This window comes from Schistocerca gregaria, chromosome 1 (genome assembly GCF_023897955.1).
Source record: "Schistocerca gregaria isolate iqSchGreg1 chromosome 1, iqSchGreg1.2, whole genome shotgun sequence".
Lineage (NCBI taxonomy): Eukaryota > Metazoa > Arthropoda > Insecta > Orthoptera > Acrididae > Schistocerca > Schistocerca gregaria.
Window position 1 is genome coordinate 629,189,807 of NC_064920.1, and position 22,941 is coordinate 629,212,747.

Genomic DNA, 22,941 nt, shown 5'->3' on the forward strand with positions numbered 1-22,941 from the left:
AGTTAACTTCGAATTGTTAGACTACTAGCTGTTAATTATGGCATGAATTTAGCAGATTACTGGCTGTTTATTATGACATGAATTTAGCACACACAACACTACAGTTGCAGCACCCACTGCTGTAGATGATTGTAAAGTCGATACATTCTACTGATGTCAAAGTCTGACTGAGGCCACGATACAAGAGAGTGTATACAGTTAAATCAGAAAGACTGATACTTAATAATGAAATTTAGTAAGTGATAACAGAGAGCAGTGTATAAAGCAATTTGATGTATGAAATGAGGTAAGGCTCTTGGAGAGCACAAAGTAGTTAAAGTTGAAGGTGAAGTGATACAAAAGGAACTTGCATAATTTTGACAGAGTAAGATGATTCTCCATAACTGGAACAATATTTTAATTATTGTATGTTGTTGTTGTTGTTGTTGTGGTCTACAGTCCTGAGACTGGTTTGATGCAGCTCTGCATGCTACTCTATCCTGTGCAAGCTTCTTCATCTCCCAGTACCTACTGCAACCTACATCATTCTGTATCTGTTTAGTGTATTTATCTCTTGGTCTCCCTCTATGATTTTTACCCTCCACGCTGCCCTCCAATGCTAAATTTGTGATCCCTTGATGCCTCAGAACATGTCCTACCAACCAGTCCCCTCTTCTTGTCAAGTTGTGCCACATACTCCTCTTCTCCCCAATTCTATTCAATACCTCCTCATTAGTTATGTGATCTACCCATCTAATCTTCAGCACTCTTCTGTAGCACCACATTTTGAAAGCTTCTATTCTCTTCTTGTCCAAACTATTTATCGTCCATGTTTCACTTCCATACATGACTACACTCCATACAAATACTTTCAGAAACGACTTCCTGACACTTAAATCTATACTCAATGTTAACAAATTTTCCTTCTTCAGAAACGCTTTCCTTGCCATTGCCAGTCAACATTTTATATCTTCTCTACTTCGACCATCATCAGTTATTTTGCCCCCCAAATAGCTAAACTCATTTACTACTTTAAGCGTCTCATTTCCTAATCTAATTCCCTCAGCATCTCCTGACTTAATTTCAAACTGATCTTCCCCGAGGTCAGCTTCTATAAGTTTTTCCATTCGTCTGTAAAGAATTCATGTTAGTATTTTGCAGCTGTGGCTTATTAAACTGATTGTTCGGTAATTTTCACATCTGTCAACACCTGCTTTCTTTGGGATTGGAATTATTATATTCTTCTTGAAGTCTGAGGGTATTTTGCCTGTTTCATACGTCTTGCTCACCAGATGGTAGAGTTTTGTCAGGACTGGCTCTTCCAAGGCTGTCAGTAGTTCCAAAGGAATGTTGTCTACTCCGGGGGCCTTGAAGTATAAATAATGGAAAGAGTTACATAAGTGCTGCATCTCCTGTTAGGCTTTATCAGGACAGTGAGAAACCCAGAATTGAAAGAGGGGTCATATAATATTCTGTATCATTAAAACTATTCTTAGCAGTCTCAGTACAAGTTTTCAGATTGTGAAACAGGGGAAACAAAGATGGGATATGAGTTAACGGAAAATGCAGTAGTCTCATTTTGCTGATGAGTGTTCAGTTCACTTCTTGTTCAGGTAAGTAAAGCATGGCTGTCATCAACTTCAAGATTGATTTGAACACCACAGAACTTTACTTGGCACAGCTTACTGGTGGTAGTATACTGTTGCCTTCCTCTGAACTAACTGACCCATCCACTTACAGGGGAACCCACAGTTTAACGTGGATTCTGAACCAAGGTGCAATTTGGCATTTTTCACTGTAACATATGTTACCAGAGGGGAAAGAAGTGAGAAGTGACAGGTAATAATTCTAGGCTAGACAAGATATCAAACCTGAGACTTTTGGATCCATAATCTGGCATTTTACCCTTGAGGTACAAAGCCACACCTTCAGTAACTGTTGCAATAACTTTGAATCATTGGAATAATTTACTTGAAAGAGTTTGAAAGTGAGACTATATGTCAGTTATAATAAAACTAAAATAATGTACAGTGAACAGAAAAAAAATGTACAAATAAACAATGATGGCAAAGAATCTTGGGACAAGTTTCTGTGTTTGGGGTAGTTGTAGGTAATGTCTAGATGAACCGCGAAAGAAAAAAAACAGAAGAGAAAAAATGGCATGAAGTGCATTTATAAAATGGAGTTTTGGAAACTAAGCATCTAGTGTACCTGGAAAAAGAAGTTTGCAATCAGTATGTGTTAAGATTTGTGACTGTGAACCATGGACTTTAAAGCTGCAGTGTAGAAACTGAGAATTGCTAAGTGTAGGTACAGAACATTTCCTGGGGAAAAATTAAAACAAACAAATGGATCAGTAAACAAACTGGAATCTTGAGTGGAAGATGTAATTACAACTGTAATGACAATGTGGTAGAATTGGTCAGGGCTTGTAACCAGGCTAACTGACGAGAGGGGAGCAAAAGAAGTTCTTGGCTGAATTTCGAGGGATGAGGAAAGACCTAAATGATGACCTGTGGTACATTGGCCAATGATATACAGGAGGAACATTTTTGTTTATAAATGAAGAGGTGATGCATGGAAAAGTTTATGTAGCACAGGCTGCCAAATGGCTGCTCGTAATGATTTTCCCAGTGATGGAAGGGGAAATGCTGTGAAATGCCCCAAACATGAGCTATTGATAGAACTGGCTATGTTGGATTATGAACTGGGGGAGCAGAAGATTTACATTCAGCAATGGCACTGGTAACAATGCTATTGAGTACTGACCACCACACTCATCTATAGAAAAAATTTTGTTGGATTTATTCAGAACTATTTTCAGCTAAAAGTGTTCTGTGCCTTTGTCTCCAACATTTTTATTATTATTTTCTTAGGAAGTTGGATGTGAGTGAGTCATTATATTGTTTTCTTCATTTGCTCCTAGCTCTATTTTCTTTATTGTTTCCTCCTGGCTTTAATACTGGAGTTCATTAATATATCTAAGTGATATAAAGTTCAGCATTGGTTTGCAGGAATTGTAGTAAACGAGCAACATTTTCTGCAGAAATTTATGTACTGGTTTGTTGATGCCATACTTTTCAAAAAAATCTCTTTCAATTGGCCCATTTTGTGTATACATGCTAGTAGTTTTGGCAACAGTGTCTTCTTTCTTCTTTGTGGCCATTTTAATGCAAAATACAGGAAAAAGTGAAATGTATATATTCAGCAAATTGTTCCTGCTGTTTGTTAATAATGGTATTTTTCTTCTATTTTCAAAGTACAATTCACAACTAGTTAAGGAGATCTGTTCTGTTAACTTCATTATGGGTAGGATGTTGAAAATTAGGTGAATTGATAATAAATGAGAAGATTCTCTGCAGGAGTGGCGAAGAGAGAGAAACATGTGGAAAATACTGTCAAGAAAAAGTTAAAAAGGTGATAGGACATGGGTTAAGACATTAAAGAATAGCTTCTGTGGTACTAGAAGGAGCTGTACAGTGTAAAAAATGTAGGAAAAGACAGAGGTTGGAATACTTACAACAAATAATTGAGGACATAGGGTGCAAATGCTACTCTGAGATGAAGAGGTTGGCACAAGAGAGAAATTTGTGGGTTTCCATCAGACCAGTCAGAAGACTGGTACTACTACTACGTGGTTAGGCCCAGGGGACCGCACACATCTACAAGTTTTCTCCTCCACTGTATTCTGTCCATTGCTGCTATCCGCCATTCGTCCTCATCTATTGACCCTTGGTTTAAATCTTCATGGAGTCCATCCCTCCAATGCTTCTTCGGTCTCCCTGGCGGTCTCTTTCCTGTAGGTATGAAATCCAGGAGCTTCCGAGGCCATCTGTGATCCTCCATCCAGGCCACATGGCCGGCCCACTGCAATCATTTGGCTTTGACAGTTCCTGCTATGTTGAGCTGCTGGTATAGTTCCTCAAGCTATTGGTTTTATCTGATCCTCCATTCCCCTGTATCTGCATCCAGAACCAGACCGAAGATCTTCCAAACCACTTTTCTCTCAAAAACAGGGAGCTTATGGAATTCCTGTTGCAGGATACTCAATGTCTCACAGCCATATAGAACAACAGGCTGGATCAGGGTTTTGTACAGTCAAATCTTGAAGTGTCTGGAGAGAGATTTGGACCGAAGCAGTTGTGCTAGGCTGTGGTAAGATCGGTTTCCTGCTTGTATTCTGGCATTGATCTGTGCTTCACATGACGTGTTCTCAGTGAAAAGTGTCCCTAGGTATTTGAATTCTTGCACTCTGTTGTAGGAATGGTCCCCAACCTGCAGTGATTGTAGATGATGACAATGACCATGCGTCATAACGAGGTACTCTGTCTTGGCTTCGTTTATGTTTAGCCCAAATTTGCTGGCAGCCTCCTTTAGTGCTTTGGTCATTTGCTCCAACTCCTCTTCCGACCTAGAGAGTAAACAGATGTTGTCTGCATAGGCTAAGTATGCCAGTCTCTTTCCTTCGATTCCAATCCCTTTGTTCTCTTGGAAGGTCTCGCGTATGATCTTCTCGACATCAAAGTTGAACAGGATAGGCGACAACCCATCTCCTTGCCTGAGTCCTGTCACAATTTCAAACTCCTCAGTTACCCGATTTCCCATCTTCACCTTTGCACGTGTTTCGTTCAGACAGATCTTTTTATCAGATTGATGAGTTTCTCTGCTATGCTAAACTCCCTTAAACAGTTGAGCAGGCTCTTGCGATGTATGCAATCACAGGCCTTCTTAAAATCAATGAATAAAATATGCAAATCTTTACCATATTCACCCAGTTTCTCAGTGAGATGGCGGAGACTGAAGATGTGATCTACTGTTGACAGTACTGGCCGGAAACCTCCCTGGTACTCCCCAATCACCGATTCTGCCACTGGCGGAATTCTATGTATGAGGCAATTGGACAGGATCTTATAGCAGACGTTAAGTAGGGCGATTCCTCGATAGTTGTCACATTTCAGTTTGTCACCCTTCTTATGTATTGGACAAATCAGAGCTGTTTTCCATTCTCCTGGTAGTTCTTCTTTGGCCCATATTGCCTGTATCAGTCGGTGTATTTTCTCTGCAAGTTTCTCTCATCCTGCCAGGGTCATTTCAGCCTGTATTCCATCTTCACCTGGACTCTTATTCTGTTTAAGGTGTCTGATTGTAGTTTTTATCTCATCCAGAGTAGGTGGGGGATAGTCTGCATCGGCTGTAATTGGGTACTGGAAATCAAACTGCAGTTAGGGTTCATCACAATTTAGCAGCTGTCAAAAGAACTCTTTCCATGGCTCAGCTATGTCCGTATCATTCATCAGGATCTTATCACGGGAATCTTTGACATGACAGATTTCTGCTTGGCCTGGTGACCTTTGCAGAGGTACTTCACCCTCAGAAACATTTCCCTAGTCTTTTGTCCTCTGAAGTCTGTTTCTGCTTCAGTGATGATATTCCTTATGTATTTCCTCTTTGCTCTTATCAAAATTGCTAGTGTAGTCATTCGGACCTCCTCAAATTGTGCTTTGGCCTGTGCCAGATTTGTCCCCTTGAGCCATTTGTTCCTGGCTTCCTTTCTCCTTTCCAGGGCATCTGCACATTCCTTTCCAAATCAGATCTTCTTGCCTACTCGGTTTCCCACGAGTGTTTCCTTTGCTGTATCCATAACTGAGCTCTGGATGTTTCCCCACATTAGTTCGAGGTCCTGATTCGCACCCATTTCACTGAGTGCTTCAAAGCGGTTACTAAGTTGCAACTAGTATCTGGTCTTCGGTGCCTCATCTTTCAGTTTCTCCATATGGTACCTTTCCACTCTTTTTAACTTAGGCCCCGTTCTTCCTTTACACTGTATGTTTAAACAGCCTCTGACCAGGAAATGATCACTCCCACCTTCGGCACCCCGCACTGTCTTAACGTCTAACACCCATCTCTTGGCTCTGTGATCTCTGGTCTATTTGATTTACAGTTCTCCCATCTGGTGATAACCAGGTTCCTTTATGTATGTTTTTCTGCTGGAAGTTTGTGCTGGAGATGAACAACCCTAATGATGTAGCGAAGCTGATGAACCTAACTCCATTGCCATTGCTTTGGTTGTGTAGACTGTGCCTACCTGTTGTGTCTTGGAATATTTGTTCTTTCCAAACCATGGCATTCATATCACCAAGGAGGATCCTCAGGTGTCCATTTGGTATAGCGTCCATCACTGCCTCTAGCTGTGCATAGAACTCGTCTTTCACTTCACATTCACTCTCCTCTGTGGGAGCATGACAGTTTACAAAAGTTGCCTTAATATGCTTTACGTCCTGTGTTAGAACAGATATTCTTGGGTTGACTGAAACGAATTCTGAAACATTAGTGGCCAACGTCTTACTGACGCAGAAACCAGTGCCTAACAGAGGACCTCGTTCACAGGCTCCATAAAGAATTGTACAGTCTTCAACATCAATGCTCCCAGCATCGTCCCACCAGATTTCTTGCAGTGCAACTAGGTCTAGTTCGTACCTCTGAATTTCCTTGACCACACTGATTGCAGCTCCTGTCTTGTACAGACTCCTTACTCTCCACATTCCAAATCATATACTGTTTCTTCGCCTTTGACGTCGTCTATTTTTGTCAGTAATGTTCCGAGGCTTACTTTTAGTCTTGAACACTGGTGACTAAAATAAAATAAAATAATCAGTATTGCACACAACTTCTTAATAGTTAAGAAAGAAAGATAAGTAGGAAACAACCGGCTTGGCCTTTTTTAAAGCCATTTGTGGCCACATTGGTTAGCGTGTCATTCAATTCTCACCGCATGTGGAAAGCATTAAGGCGACATTATTGTCGGCATTTGAAATTGTTTAAAGTTCTATGAGTACAGAGACTGCAGATGCTTACATGAAGTCATTCATCTCACAATATTAAGGCTGGTTCACACCATGCCAGTAATTTAGTCAAGTGGTGAGTGCTTAAATAACTAAATGTGAGTGAACAACTGTTTTTATTCAAGTAGTTTAGTAAAATGATCTTGTGGACCTGATCAAATGAGTTTGATAGTAGCCAGCCAAGTAGCTTCCTTTTCCAATTACTTACCACTGTGTGCGACAGGTTTTGAATACCATCTGTTTAGCAGAGAGCATTGGTTGTCTGTCTTTGTTCTGTTCTTGCATTTCAATTATTTGTTTGTTGTTAACTGACTCATTGGAATGACGAACAGAGTGATCAAGTTTCTTACTTCTGGTGTAGAACGGGAGAGCTTGTGGAACACGAAAGTCCCCTCTCCAAAGGAAAGCATCTAAGAACATCCCACTTGATTAGTTGGAAAAGGCAATAGGAATACCAGCGTTTCAAGAGGAATATATCAAATAGAATATTAAAAAGATAAGGTTATAAATGGTGGAAGGAGTAAACATAATGTCTCACCACATAGCTGAGATAATGAGTCGTTGATAGGCACATAAACAAGATGAGAATGTTGCTAAACTTTCAGATAAATGCTTCTTCAGAGCTAACAGCATGCATGTGCACGTACAAAGCGTCAGCTGACTATATTGTGGTGGTACACAGTTTGACTGAGGGTGGTATTGTGTCAGGTGGATTGAACAACAGGGGAAAAGTGGGAGGGTGAGAGGTAGGATTGCAGATTAGTGTGGTACCAGCTGGAATGGAGAGGTAGCAGGAACCCAGTATAGCTACGAGGCACCATTTTCCTCGCTTTGGTGCAGGCAAAGGACCAGTACAACAGATCCAAGATAGCTTCCACTTCCTCACTGTTGAGGGGGCCACTGTGATGTTCATGTGGGTTCCTGGTCAAGTTGCTGCTGCCAAGGCTGCAGTCCTCCTTCCGTGGCCTGCTAGTACTTCCATTCTTTTTGATGATTTCTGTGTTGCCATCTGGTGGCAGATGGTGTAACTCTCATATCACCACTGGTCTTCTTTTAAAGGTAACAAGTTCCAGGAAATTAAACCTCTCCCAACAGCTTGGCCAACCTCCTGTCAGCCCTCTCATCTCGAGGAGATCATTTGAGTTAGGTTGCAAATTACATCAGCATATTGGCCACATCTTGGTAGGTGATTGTTACAGTGCCTGTGTGGTTATGGGTTACATTTTTTCATTTGGGTTATCAAGCCAATGGCAGCACGAGATCTCTTGCTAGATTTGTCACAAGTATATCTAGGTGCTGAGGCAGGAGTAGCAGTAGCATTGTCAAGCTTTTTCTGCCTTAATCAGTCTAACAAACCTTCATCATGCTTCAGTATTCCAGATGATATGTCATTACACCACTCTGGTCTCAGGCTAATCCGTGCCTCCCACCTGTTGGTGTTGATGCCAAAGCTCTCCATATCTCGTTTACAGGAGTCCTTGAACGTCAATACAGGACTTCCTATGGGTCTTTTGATTGTAGAAATCTCTACAAGCATCACTTCACATGGTAATCTCTCAGGATCCAAACAGTAGACATGTCCCAGCCAGCAGAGTCGCCTCTGCTTCAAGATAGCTGAAATGCTGTTGCAGTTAGTTTTACATAGCACTGCTTCATTGATCACTCCAAGGATGGATCTCTGGCACCGCATGTGGAAAGCATTAAGGCGACATTATTGTTTGTTGTTTGGCATAGTAGTCCATGTTTCTGATGCATACAAAAGACTACTGAGGACGCAAGTTTGATATACAAGAATTTTGGTGATCAGAAAGTGTTGTTTTTCCAAACACATGCAAAGAGCTTGCTAAAAGTTGTCACAGCTCTTCCAGTTCGAGCATCAATCTCCCTGTCAACAGACATGTTTGATTCTACAGTGGGTCCAACATAGCAGAAGTTATCCATGACTTGCAGAGTAGTTCCATCTAATGTGATATTCGGCTGTGTATTAACACCCCGAACCATAATTCTGGTCTTACTGCAGTTTACACTCACCGAGAATAGGTGGCATGCATGACTAAATCTTGATAATAGCTCTTGCAGCTCTTCTGCAGAGTTTGCAACAATTGCAGCAGCATCAACATATAGGAGTTCATGAGCGATTATCTCATAGTGCTTTGTCTTACTCTTTAGAAGACTGACTTTGAAAAGCATCCAGTCTTTCCTAATATGCAAGTGTACTCCAACATTGCAATTCTCAAAAGTCAATTGGGACAGAACTGAGAAGAAAATTCCGAAAAGTGTAGGTGTCAGCACACAGCTTTGTCTTAAGCCACAGTTCATATTGAAGGATTTAGATGTACTGCCACTCAAGATTACAGAGCCATTAATATTGTCATGAAAACATCTTATTAAGGACAACAAAGTTGGTGGACATCCAATTTTTTCCCAATTTGCTGTAGAGTCCATCTCTACTGACGGCGTCAAAGGCTTTGCTGAGACCAACAAAAGCCACTTATAATGGCTCTCTGTGTTCACAGCACTTTTCTTGCAGCTGGTGCAAGGTAAATATCATGTCACTTGTGGATCTGCCAGCTCAAAATCCACACTGTGCCTCAGGGTACATCCGAACAGCCAAAGTTTCCAGTCTTTTCAGGATTATCCTTGCATACATCTTTCCAGCAATGCTCAACAGAGATATTCCTTTATAGTTGTTAAAATCACCTCTGTTGCCTTTTCCCCTGTAGACTGGTACTACATTTGCATCTTGAGGTATTGTGCCTTCTTCCCAGCACTGCAATAGGATTTGATACAATATCGGGGAAACACAGTCATGTTTGATGATTTCAGTCAGTAGGTTATCACGACCTGTAATGTTGCCTAGATTTAGACATTTAAGTGTGAGTTTTAATTGATCGAGGGTAGAAGAATCATCAAGGTTAGACATAACAGGGTAAGTTGGTAAAGGACCCAAAGCTTCTGAAGAAATGTTGACCTCCTTTGAGTATAGGTTAGCATAGGGCTGCACCCATCTATCTAGCTGCTGGTTTTTATCATTGATTGGGTCACCATTAACATCTTTTATTCCTGCAACCCACTCAACGCCACATGTAGTGACCCATCACTCCTGTGGAAACAGTTGTTTGAGTCGAGAGAAAGCTTAAATACGTCCCAGGTGATGCTGCCTGTGGAGAGCACACTCCGCCTGCCAGCAAGGGTGCAGATAACAACACCAGCAGTCACAGTTACTTACTGGTTTTAAGCCTTGCACTGAGGGACGTGTTGAGGGGCAAGGGATGGCACGTCAGTGGGATAGTCCAACATGGTTAATTGACTGGTTATCATCCACCTCAAGCTAGGCAGCCCCCCAGTCAGTAAGGTATTAGTCTGTCCCCCACCTTGCACTTCTATGGGTGTATGGGGCAGCAAGCATCCTGCAGTGCTTGATAATAGGTAGGTTATTGAGCACATGGAAAAACCAACAATAAAGTAGCTCATATGAACAAAACCAACAATTCAATAACACGATTTGCCATCTGAAATGTCAGAACTGTTAGCTGGACATGGCACTTCTACAGTTGGTGCCCTTGTAGTCACAAAAACAGCCACAATTGACAGAGAACTGCTGTGTCTTTGCACTGATTTGGTTGCAATTCAGGAAACTCATCTCTCAGGGGTATGCAGTGCATGAAGATAATTACACCTTGTTCTGGAAAGGGAGAGAAATTGGAGAAAGATGTTCTAACGACTTTGGACGACAATTAAGTGCGAAGTAAATATACTAGCTACCACGTCTTTTACGAGATGACTCACTTGACATGCTCGGCCGACGTGTCTCCAAATGTTACAAACAAACTAATTTACACATAAGAGAAAGTTGGCCTAAACACCATGTCCAGTCTCAACATGAACCTTAATACACGTCTTCCTTTCAACAAGGCTAAGACAAGAGTTTTTCTCAAGAGTACCTTCTCAACTGTTCTTGTTGTTATAACAATGGTCACTGGCACAATTAGCACAGAATAACATAGAAGAACCGTGGTTCTTCGGTACACTTTCACTAAAATTTCCATGGATCTCCCAGCAAGTACTTGTCGTTGCCGTTCGACCATCGCATCTACATTCTTGCGTCTGAATTTCAAACCTGCACACACAAACGTGATGTGCAGTAGGCTGGATTCTAGCATCCCACACTCACTTCTAAAATATCATGTGTTTGAGTTGGTTCTAGAATTTACACAGAAATTCTCAAAACACTACAATGTGAGCATGGAGTTGGCTTTGGGGTACGAAACATCGTCTTAGCTGCTGCAAACAACCAAAATCTATTTCTGAATTATTAACAACTTTGAGATTAAGGACATCATCAGAGCCCGTCACATTAATCTCAGCATATGTTCCCACTGTGAAAGCACCACCTGAAGTCAGACAAGTTTCACAGAAATCTGTGGAAATGCCTGGAGAATGTTCATGGATCAGATAAGCTCTTGTTACTGGGAGACTTCAATGCCAGGACTAGAATACATGGAAGAGCTGGCTTGACTGCATTGGCCCACATGACACTGGAAATATGAATGAGAATGGTCAGCGACTGAGGGAAATTGGCACCTCTCTCTCTCTCTCTCTCTCTCTCTCTCTCTCTCTCTCTCTGCATCACCAACACTTACTAACATGGAAACACCGATATTCAGGCCAGTGGCATCAGAAGATGTGACCTACGTCATGTCCTTAACTCCTATATATATATTACAGTGCTGACTGTGATACTGACCACTCTTTAGTTATTACCAAATCATGGTTCACACCCAAGAAGAGTCATTCAGCTGAGAGTGTTTGTCAAAGAATGAAGGTCAACACCAAAGGCTTCGAAGATGATGCGTTGTATAAAAAGTTCAGAGAAGATATTGAGATGAAATTGCATACTGAGCAATTGGTAACTGCACAGAGCACTGAAAAAAAGGGGCATCTAGCTAAATTAAATATTATGCGAACAACTATTAGAACATTTGGGAGGCAGTGTAGGACTCAAAGCGACTGGTTTACTGAACGTGAAAGTGGATTGCGCCCATATAGAGACAAGAAACCTAATGCTCGTTTACAGGCTGTGAATAATTCCTAAAGAGCAATAGCTGATTACAAGGCCTTGAAAGCAGATCTGCTACGAGTTTCTCATATTGTGCAAATAGATAATATTGGGCCAGCCTTTGAAAATCTGTTCAGATGTGGCAAGACAAAGATTGCCATGGCATGTATCTAGGCATCAAAATGGCCATTGGACCAACAGGCAGGAAGTATGCTGCAATAAAAAAAAATTAAAAAATAATAATAAAAAAGAGGTTGCATATTGGCCACTGTCATTTTAGTCATCATCATTTGTTAAGTGGTGATTCCCCACCACTTTGTGCTCATTGTCATCAGCCTTTGATGGTTTGCATTTTCCTAACCAAATGCTTTTTTTTTTTTTTTTTTTTTTTTAATATATATATATATATATATATATATATATATATATATATATATATATATATATATATATATATCGCTATGTTTACCGTCTGAGTTATCGGCAGTTTTAGTGAATGATGTGCAGGCTGTCAAATGCATTTTAGTTTTTATTGTTCGTAACAATATGGCAAAAGGCATTTAACCTTTGGGTTGTGACCTCCTCTGTCTCTACAGCGTATTTTGTGGGCCTTCTCCAAGGGGAAGTCATTGTTTTCAGCTCTCTTTCCTTCTTATGATTGGACTTAACATGTCACTTTTAAGTCTTACTTATTAGTGTTCTAAGGTTATGACAAGGGCGCTTATGACCTCAGTTGTTTTTGCGCCCTAGGAAAGCGGTGGGAGGGGGGGGGGGGGGGCGGGGGGAGCAGTGCACAGCACACAGTGACATGGAGGAGTGGATTGGGAGGCGGAGATAGAACCAAGAAAGACAGTGACTGCAGAGAGGAGGATATGAGAGCAGGATGAGTGAAACAGGTGGTTGTGGTTGCAGGGGTGGAGGTCAGTGTTGGACAGGGACTAGGAGAGATTGACAGGAAGAGTATTAGGTGATAGAAGGGTGTGTTGCAAGGAGAATTCTCATCTATGTAATTCAGGAAAGACTCAGATGGCATGGGTTGTGAAGCAGCCATTTAAGTTGAGCGGTATGCTATGCTGAAGGCTTTACTAATCCTTCAGGCAGTATAACCCCTCACACGTAGGTCACAGACAGATTTCCCATGAGATGTCCACACATTCCCTGTAACCCTCAGACCACTACCATGAAATAAATGCAAAGGAAAACCCCCTCATCATCCATTATGACCATGGACTGGAACAATCATATCCTTCACCAGTTATTCAGCACTTATCATTGTGCCCAGAAATGAGGAACATACTTTCCACAATCATTCCAAACCCTATCAAACTGCTGTTCCAGTACCCAGCTAATGCATGAAATATCCCAGGCCAACCTTGAGAGAGCCACCCATGACAAAACTATTCCACCAAGCAGGCAAGATACTTAAGACAGGCAAAATACCCTCAGTCTTCAAGGAGAATGTTATAATTCCAATTCCAATTGCAAAGAGAGCAGATGCTGACAGATGTGACTATTACCAAATCATCAATATAACAAGTCATGCTTGCAGAATACTGATGTCTAGTATCAGAAGAATGGAAAAATTGGTAAAGTCAATCTTGTAAATGATCAATTTGGGTTCTAGAGAAATGTAGGAACATATGAGGCAATTCTGACCCTATGATGTCTTGTAAGGTGGGCTAAAGACAGACAAATCTACATGTATAGCATTTGTAAATTCAGGAAAAGCTTTTGACAGTGTTGACTGGAATACACAGTTTGAAATTCTGAAAGTAGATACAAAATATTTTAAGGAGAACGTTATCTACAACTCGTTCGCAAACCAGAGAGCAATTATGGTATTTGAAGAACATGAAAAGGAAGCAGTCGACAAGAAGAGCAAAGAGTATGAGACAGAGCTGTAGCGTATCACTGATGTTGTTCAGTCTGTATATTGAGAAAGTGGTAAAGGAAACCAAGAAAAATTTTGATAAGGGAATTCAAGTTCAGGGAAAAGGTATAAAAGCTTTGATGTTTGATGGTGAAAAGCTAAAGGATTTGGATGAGCAGTCAAACAAAGTGGATAGTATCTTGAAAAGATATTATGAAATTAGCATCAACAAAAATAAAACAAGGGTAACAGAATGTAGTCAAAATAAATCAGATGACACTGAGATAGCTAGATTAGAAAATACTGAAAGTAGCAGATTAATTGTGGTATTTAGGTAGTAAAATAAGTGACAATGGTTGAAGCAGAGAGGATACAAAATATAGACTGACACTACCAAGAAGCATTTCTGAAAAAGAGAAGTTTGTAAATGTCAAATATAAATTTAAAAATTACGAAGTCTTTTCTCATGGTTCTCTGGAATACACAGTTTGAAATTCTGAAAGTAGATACAAAATATTTTAAGGAGAACGTTATCTACAACTCGTTCGCAAACCAGAGAGCAATTATGGTATTTGAAGAACATGAAAAGGAAGCAGTCGACAAGAAGAGCAAAGAGTAAACTTTGACATAAGCAGTTCAACCAGGAAGACCATAGAAGATTTTGATACGTGGTACTACAGAGGAAAGCTGAAGATTAGATTTGAACCCAACAATTACGTTTGTTATTGTCACATCTACATTTAAATCTACATCCATACTCCGCAAGCCACCTGACGGTGTGTGGCGGAGGGTACCCTGAGTACCTCTATCGGTTCTCCCTTCTATTCCAGTCTCGTATTGTTCGTGGAAAGAAGGATTGTCGGTATGCTTCTGTGTGGGCTCTAATCTCTCTGATTGTATCCTCATGGTCTCTTCACGAGATATACGTAGGAGGGAGCAACATACTGCTTGACTCTTCGGTGAAGGTATGTTCTCGAAACTTTAACAAAAGCCCGTACCGAGCTACTGAGCGTCTCTCCTGCAGAGTCTTCCACTGGAGTTTATCTATCATTTCCGTAACGCTTTTGCGATTACTAAATGATCCTGTAACGAAGCACACTGTGCTCTCCGTTGGATCTTCTCTATCTCTTCTATTAACCCTATCTGGTACGGATCCCACACTGTTGAGCAGTATTCAAGCAGTGGGCGAACAAGGGTACTGTAACCTACTTCCTTTGTTTTCGGATTGCATTCCCTTAGGATTCTTCCAATGAATCTCAGTCTGACATCTGCTTTACCTATGATCAACTTTATATTATCATTCCATTTTAAATCACTCCTAATGCGTACTCCCAGATAATTTATGGAATTAACTGATTCCAGTTGCTGGCCTGCTATTTTGTAGCTAAATGATAAGGGATCTATCTTTCTATGTGTTTGCAGCACATTACACTTGTCTACATTGAGATTCAATTGCCATTCCCTGCACCATGCGCCAATTCGCCGCAGATCCTCCTGCATTTCAGTACAATTTTTCATTGTTGCAACCTCTCGATACACCACAGCATCATCTGCAAAAAGCCTCAGTGAACTTCCGATGTCATCCACCAGGTCATTTATGTATATTGTGAATAGCAACGGTCCTATGACACTCCCCTGCGGCACACCTGAAATCACTCTTACTTCGGAAGACTTCTCTCCATTGAGAATAACATGCTGCATTCTGTTATCTAGGAACTCCTCAATCCAATCACACAATTGGGCTGATAGTCCGTATGCTCTTACTTAGTTCATTAAACAACTGTGGGGATCTGTGTCAAACGCCTTGCGGAAGTCAAGAAACACGCCATCTACCTGTGAACCGTGTCTATGGCCCTCTGAGTCTTGTGGACGAATAGCGCGAGCTGCGTTTCACACGACCGTCTTTTTCAAAACCATGCTGATTCCTGCAGAGTAGATTTCTAGTCTCCAGAAAAGTCATTATACTCGAACATAATACGTGTTCCAAAATTCTACAACTGATCGACGTTAGAGATATAGGTCTATAGTTCTGCACATCTGTTCGACGTCCCTTCTTGAAAACGGGGATGACCTGTGCCCTTTTCCAATCCTTTGGAACGCTTTGCTCTTCTAGAGACCTACGGTACACCGCTGCAAGTAGGGGGGCAAGTTCCTTCGCATAGTCTGTGTAAAATCGAACTAGTATCCCATCAGGTCCAGCGGCCTTTCCTCTTTTGAGCAATTTTAATTGTTTCTCTATCCCTCTGTCGTCTATTTCGATATCTACCATTTTGTCATCTGTGCGACAATCTAGAGAAGGAACTACAGTGCAGTCTTCCTCTGTGAAACAGCTCTGGAAGAAGACATTTAGTATTTCAGTCTTTAGTATGTTGCATTTCGAAACCTTTCTGTCATCTTACTTTCTATTTTTGTTTGTGCAAGTAGTTTCACTTTGTATTCACCTTCCCCTTTTTACTGTAATCTACCATACAATTTTATTCTGCATATATATACTCAATAATACGTAACTTACTTCCAAACGACAAAAAAAAAAAAAAAAAAAAAAAAAAAAAAAATGCCCTTTCTACACTACTGCTACTGTAAAATCCACAGTTCCCAGTACACAAACAATTCCTTTCACCTATTAATCAACCATTTCGGCTAGTTCTAACAACTTTCGCTTTATTTCCATTTTCGTTTTCCCCACATCACCGATCATTTTTTAGCCGCTTCCCATAGGTTTTAACGTCATTATTTCTTCACCAGACAATTGTTAGCCTTATTTCCATAATTTGCCACCACAAAACCACTCCTTTTAATACATTTACACGCAGTTTTTTCGAAATTTTCCCAAATTTCTCCACCCTTTAGCGTGTTTTGGAGGCAACACAACAACCTAACCTTTGTGCACCTCATTGTTTACCAACCTAAGTTCACCACAGGATCAACATAGCTCAGATTTAACCAACACTTTTACGACTTTTTTCGCACCAGATCTCCAGTTCACCTTTATCTCTCCCCATATATTTTATTTTCATTTCAGCCTCATTTTACACTTTCCACCTTCTAATACCATGTCACCCTCACAACATCCCCGCAAATGACCCCATTAAGGTTTATTTACATTCCCTCTGCAAACATCCCTTCGCCCTAGCCAGATTACGCTCCCACATTTTATTTACTCAGGCTTATCTGACATTTGGCATTACCCCCAAAGGCCTCATACTTAAAGTTCCCATCTCTGGCTGTAACCCTTCTTTCTATCGGTCCCTATACCAGTTCCAAACTGAACAATCCATAGCCCTCACCCGCTTAATCCTTCACCTACTCATCAACTCAGCCAATGAACACACCCATCAACTCCTATCCCTAATAAAAGTCCTCAATCTTTCCTCTTCCACATCCACACTGGCTGTTCAGAGCATCCTCCTACAGGCCAACTGCAAATTAGAACAGCATTCCACCCTCCACCTCAAAAAACTATCCAATCTCCTGGTTTCCCACCCCCGAAAAGGCAACTCGCTCACCCTTCACAACCTTTCCAAGAAACCTCAACCTCCTCTCATTGCACACAGACCCAGTCTCTCCCATCTACTCAATCTCCCACTTGCAGCTCCACTCCTCCCAAAACCTCAAAATTCTAATCAACACAATCTGGAACCACAACACCCCAATTCAGTAGTTAACCTTTCCTCCAAACATCTCTCCCAATCCAAAACCTCTGTCCTATCCAAAGGCCTCACCTTCAGCCCTACTCCCAGATTCAACCAAACAGCTCTTGTCAAAGATTTACTGTCCTACACTCATATTCTCTGCTGGAAATACCACTTCGTCATGAAGAAAAATAATCCTAATCCTACTCCTAATGATCCAACTCCCCAAGACACTATCCAAATTGAACCCTGCCTGGAACAGTTCCGTCCTCCACCACAGTGGGACCCACCTCCTCTTACTCAAAATCACCCTCTACAAACCTTCCAGGAATTTCTCACTTCCAGCGTTGCCTCTCAATCCTTCTTGAAAAACCTTAATCATACTCCCAACATCACCACAGATGAAGCCCAGGCTATCCATGATCTGAAGGCTGACCGATCCATCATCATTCTTCCGGCTGACAAAGAGTTCCATGACCAAGGTACTTGATCGTCGGGAATATGTGGCTGAGGGACTGTGTCAGCTTTCAGACAACAATACATGCAAAGTTTGCAAAGTTAATCCATTCCTGATATCCAGGTGGAGCTTCAAGGAATCCTCAGAACCTTAGGCCCCCTACAAAACCTTTCACCTGACTCCATAAACCTCCTGACCCCATCGACACACCGCACCCCTACCCTCTACCTAATTCCTAAACTTCACAAACCCAATCAGCCCGGCCGCCCCATTGTAGCTGGTTTCAAGCCCCCACAGAACGTATCTCTGCCTACATAGATCAACACCTTCAACCCATTCTATGCAGTCTCCCATCCGTCATCAAAGACACCAACCACTTTCTCGAACACCTGGAATCCTTGACCAGTCTGTTACCCCCAGATATCCTTGTAACCATTGATGCCACTTCCTTATACACAAATATCCCACATGTCCAGGGTCTTGCTGCGATGAAGCACTTCCTTTCACGCCGATCATCTGCTACCCTATTTAAAACCTCTTTCCTCATTACCTTAGCCAGCTTCATCCTAACCCACAACTTCTTCACTTTTGAAGACCAGACATACCAACAATTAAAGGGAACAGCCATTGGTACCAAGATGGCCCACTCGTATGCAAACGTATTTATGGGTTGCTTAGAGGAAGCCTTCTTGGTTACTCAAGCCTGCCAATTCAAAGTTTGGTACAGATTTATTGATGACATCTTCATGAACTGGACTCACAGTGAAGAAGAACTCCAGAATTTCCTCTCCAACCTCAACTCTTTTGGTTCCATAAGATTCACCTGGTCCTACTCCAAATCCGATGCCACTTTCCTCGATGTTGACCTCCATCTGTCCAATGGCCAGCTTCACACATCCGTCCACATCAAACCCACCAACAAGCAACAGTACCTCCATTATGACAGCTGCCACACATTCCATATCAAATGGTCCCTTCCCTACAGCTTAGGTCTTCATGGCAAACAAATCTGCTCCAGTCCAGAATCCCTGAACCATTACACCAACAACCTGAAAATAGCTTTCGAATCCCGCAACTACCCTCCTGACCCGGTACAGAAGCAAATAACCAGAGCCACTTCCTCATACCCTCAAACCCAGAACCTCCCACAGAAGAACCCCAAAAGTGCCCTACCTGTGACAGGATACTTTCCGGGACTGGATCAGACTCTGATTGTGGCTCTCCAGTAGGGAAACGACTTACTCAAATTCTGCCCTGAAATGAGATTCATTCTTCATGAAATCTTCCCCACTCCACCAAAAGTGTCTTTCCACCATCCACCTAACCTTCACAACCTCTTGGTTCATCCCTATGAAATCCCCAAACCACCTTCCCTACCCTCTGGCTCCTCACCTCTGGTGCAAAACCTGTCTCATACACCCTTCCACCATCACCTACTACTGTCCTGTAATCCGGAAGGTGTACACAATCAAAGGCAGAGCCACATGTGAAAGCGCCCATGTGATTTACCAACTGACCTGCCTGCACTGTGAAGCCTTCTATGTGGAAATGACCAGCAACAAACTGTCCATTTGCATGAACAGACACAGGCAGACAGTTTTTGTTGGTAATGAAGATCACCCTGTGGCTAAACATGCCTTGGTGCATGGCCAGCACATCTTGGCACAGTGTTACATCGTCCGGGTTATCTGGATACTTCCCACTGATACCAACCTATCAGAACTTCAGAGATGGGAGCTTGCTCTTCAATATATCCTCTCTTCCCATTACCCACCAGGCCTCAACCTCCGCTAATTTCAAGTTGCTGCAGCTTGTACCTCACCTGTCATTCAACAACATCTTTGCCTCTGTACTTCCACCTCGAATGACATCTCTGCCCAGCCTCTTTGCATTTACATATGTCTGCCTGTGTCTGTATATATGCAGATGGATGTGTGCTGCTTTGAGGAAAATGGAGAAGTTTATGTTCCAAATTTATGCATCATTAGTGTGTCAGTCTGTTCCAGAAAATGTCACTGTTCCCTCCTTTACCTCACAGCTTCTTCATCTGACCATTGGTGTTGAAAAAGCTAAATCTGTTTGTCCCATCCCCAGATGTTACCTCAATATCACCTTAGTGTCTTTAATATTGGTTTAAGTATTTCAGGATATTGCAAGCCACAGCCTGCTTCCCACACACATATCAGCATCAGAGCCTGTGCTGTGTGCCTCCCAGCTTTCCTTATGAACATTTTTAAGTAATCTCTCTTCTCACACATTGATTTACATTGTCCAAGATCCTCACCATCGCTCTTCATTTGTAACAATGAGACATTGCATTAAATCATAAAGTTCTAATTTAATATGATTTAGCCTCAGCATCATAGTATCCATAGTATTAAACCTCTAAGATGACAACTGAATGTAACATGTGAATGCTACACAGTGGATAAAATCACCAATAAAATTGTGTTGGCCTCCTGTCTGTTGACGTTTGGAATTTCTGCTTTACAGCAGAAAGATCTTTTCTTTCCTAATTCACAAAGAAAATTTGTATTAGGAGTATACAGAGTCACAAACGGGAAAAAGTGTTATCTTGCAGTCCAAACGTCATGTAGAGCAGTATTTCATGCAGCAGTCATTAGAACAGATTATTGTGATATTGATTTAACTTAATGACATAGGTATTAGAATATGTAAGAGCTATAGTCATCTAGATAGTGGCGATGACATTTAGACAGACTAAGTGGAAGAAATTATTGCCAAGTAGCAATTAAAATGATGGTACTGTGCATTTGTATACCAGATTGTTGTCTAAATTACAGCCAGTGACATAATGCACTAACACAATAACTACCAGCTTGAAGTATTAACTAAAGAATAAAAATTAATTAATTGGCAACTAATTTCTGTTTATTACGTATAAATTTGCTTTATTCTGTGTTTATAGATATCCTCAGGAAGCCGTCCAAGCTTAGAAGCTCTTGGAGAGACATCAGAGTCTGATGCACCATAAGACTACAAAGCTTTTTTGCTTTCACCAGTAATCTTACACATATATGAAAATTTTAAACAACAGTATTTGCAAGTTTGCTCACTGTAGCCCACTGAACTAATTGTGTGCTGTTCTTCTTGCATATATTGCAAACATGCTCTTTGCTCACTTTTCAACTGGCTGATGATTTTGATAGCTATCTAATCATCTCATTTTATATGTTGTACTTATATTTTATACAAATAAATATTTATTCCATACCATACTTGTTAGTAATATAAATGCATTTAAATGTTATTGCATTTTCAAATGGTTAACAGTATTTGATATCTTTGCTCACAGTATGTATTCCCTCCTCAAACGACAATATTTGATATTACAAATAACTTGTGCTTAAATAAAATGATTGTATTTAAACAGACAGTTGTTTTACTTTCTAGACTAAGTGAAGCTGTTCTCAACCCTCAGCCTCAAGGTTTGTTTGACACAGCAGTGCTTTATGAAGCATGGTCCTATTCCTGGTGGTATGCCCTGTTGGACTGATTTACCCAGACAGCCATAGGGGGAATTATACAATTTAGCCAGGGTGCCACTTGGCATTTTTTTATGCTTATGTATCATAACAGATGTTGCAAAAATGATAAATGATAGAATAAAACCTGGGACCAGATTAGGGATTGAACCTCCAGACTTCTAGAGTCCAGAAACTCAACAAGTTCAGATGCAAACTACCTCTTCCCATCTTGTGTTACGAGATTTCCCACACAGCCAACTCAGTCCAATTTTGATTGAAACTGGGGCAGGTATTACACTCCTATCATCCTTTCCACAACTTAGATAGAACATTAGAAAAGCAAAGTGGGATTTACATGCTAAACATCTGGACAAATGACTCATTTGGTTTCCCCCAAAAGTAGGTTGTTGGAACTATGATAACTACAGCAAACCAAGCAATCTCTAAAGGCTACCACAAGCAATGAAATGAAACTAACGTGAAACAGTATGGTGAATTTATAAAGAGTGGTAATCCAGGAATAGCAGACAAGCTACTTAGTAACCTCAATACAACTGTATGTAAAAGATGAATAGAGACATTTGAGTCCAGTCACTCTCCAAACATCATGTAGAGAAGCATGGTCATTGCTAAGGAAATTTGGTGGAAATGAAATAATAATAAGGGGCAACATTCATATATCAGTTAATAGAATTGCGTCACATTTACTGTCAACATCCCCAGGGGATAAAGCTCATACATGATCCATCAGGTGCATACTTATATCACTCAAAAAGAACACTAATGAACAATCTGAATTCTCAACAACTTTCTCTGTACCTGAAATTTTTGTTGCTCTTTAAAACTCAAACTGTAAAGGCATCAGGAAGCGATAGCAACTAACCCGAATTTCTTCTGCATTGTAGGAACCCTCTCACATTATTATGCTTGGTCAGTCCCATAGGGAAAAAAAAACCAGAGCAATACTCAAACCTGCCAAGTCATCTGATGAGCCAAAGAACTATCAGCCAACTGGACTATTGAGCACTTACCTAAAAGTTGCTTGGAATAATACTATACAGTTAGATTAGTCTAGTGACCTTTCAGAACCTTCTTGTTGAGCTGGATGCCAACCATAATGGAGCTGTGCTGATCAAGTCTTACCACTATCATCATTCACAGGAGCAGGAAATCAAATAAAGCAGAAAACATAAATTGCTTTTGTTGAGCTAAGAGCAGCAAATGAGTATTTGGAGGCAGGGGCTGCTTTATAAATTATTAAAAGTTATTCTGTGCAGCTGTTCAACAAAACTAACTGAGAACGTTATAGTTCAAAGACATTTACTGTCACTAGGAAGAGACACTAGGTGCCCAAAAATATTGAATAAGGGCTTACCACAGGTATCTGCCCTCTGTCCCCTCCTGTTTAATTGAAATATATCTGATATTCCTCCCAAACATAATGTCTTGGTATGCAGGTGACTGGGCAATAGCTACCTGACACAAAATCTTTGAAACAACTGAAGAAATCTTACCTTTTGATCTAGACATTTTACAGTCATATTCATAGAGAAGTTGGATGTTTTCATCTGTCCAATAAAATGGTACACAGAGCATTGGATGTCACTTTTGAGG

General features: G+C 41.0%; 1 protein-coding gene across 2 annotated transcripts in view; it reads left to right on the forward strand.

Moving 5' to 3' along the window:
* The window catches only part of LOC126359908 (uncharacterized), a 70,146-nt gene extending 48,914 nt beyond the window's left edge, over positions 1 to 21,232 (forward strand). For both annotated transcript variants that reach the window (XM_050007667.1, XM_050007666.1), the window contains one exon: positions 20,769 to 21,232. In XM_050007667.1, the coding sequence (XP_049863624.1) occupies positions 20,769 to 20,834 (66 nt within the window). In that variant the 3' untranslated portion in view covers positions 20,835 to 21,232. The remainder of the gene's footprint in view (positions 1 to 20,768) is intronic.
* The last annotated feature ends 1,709 nt before the right edge of the window (positions 21,233 to 22,941 follow it).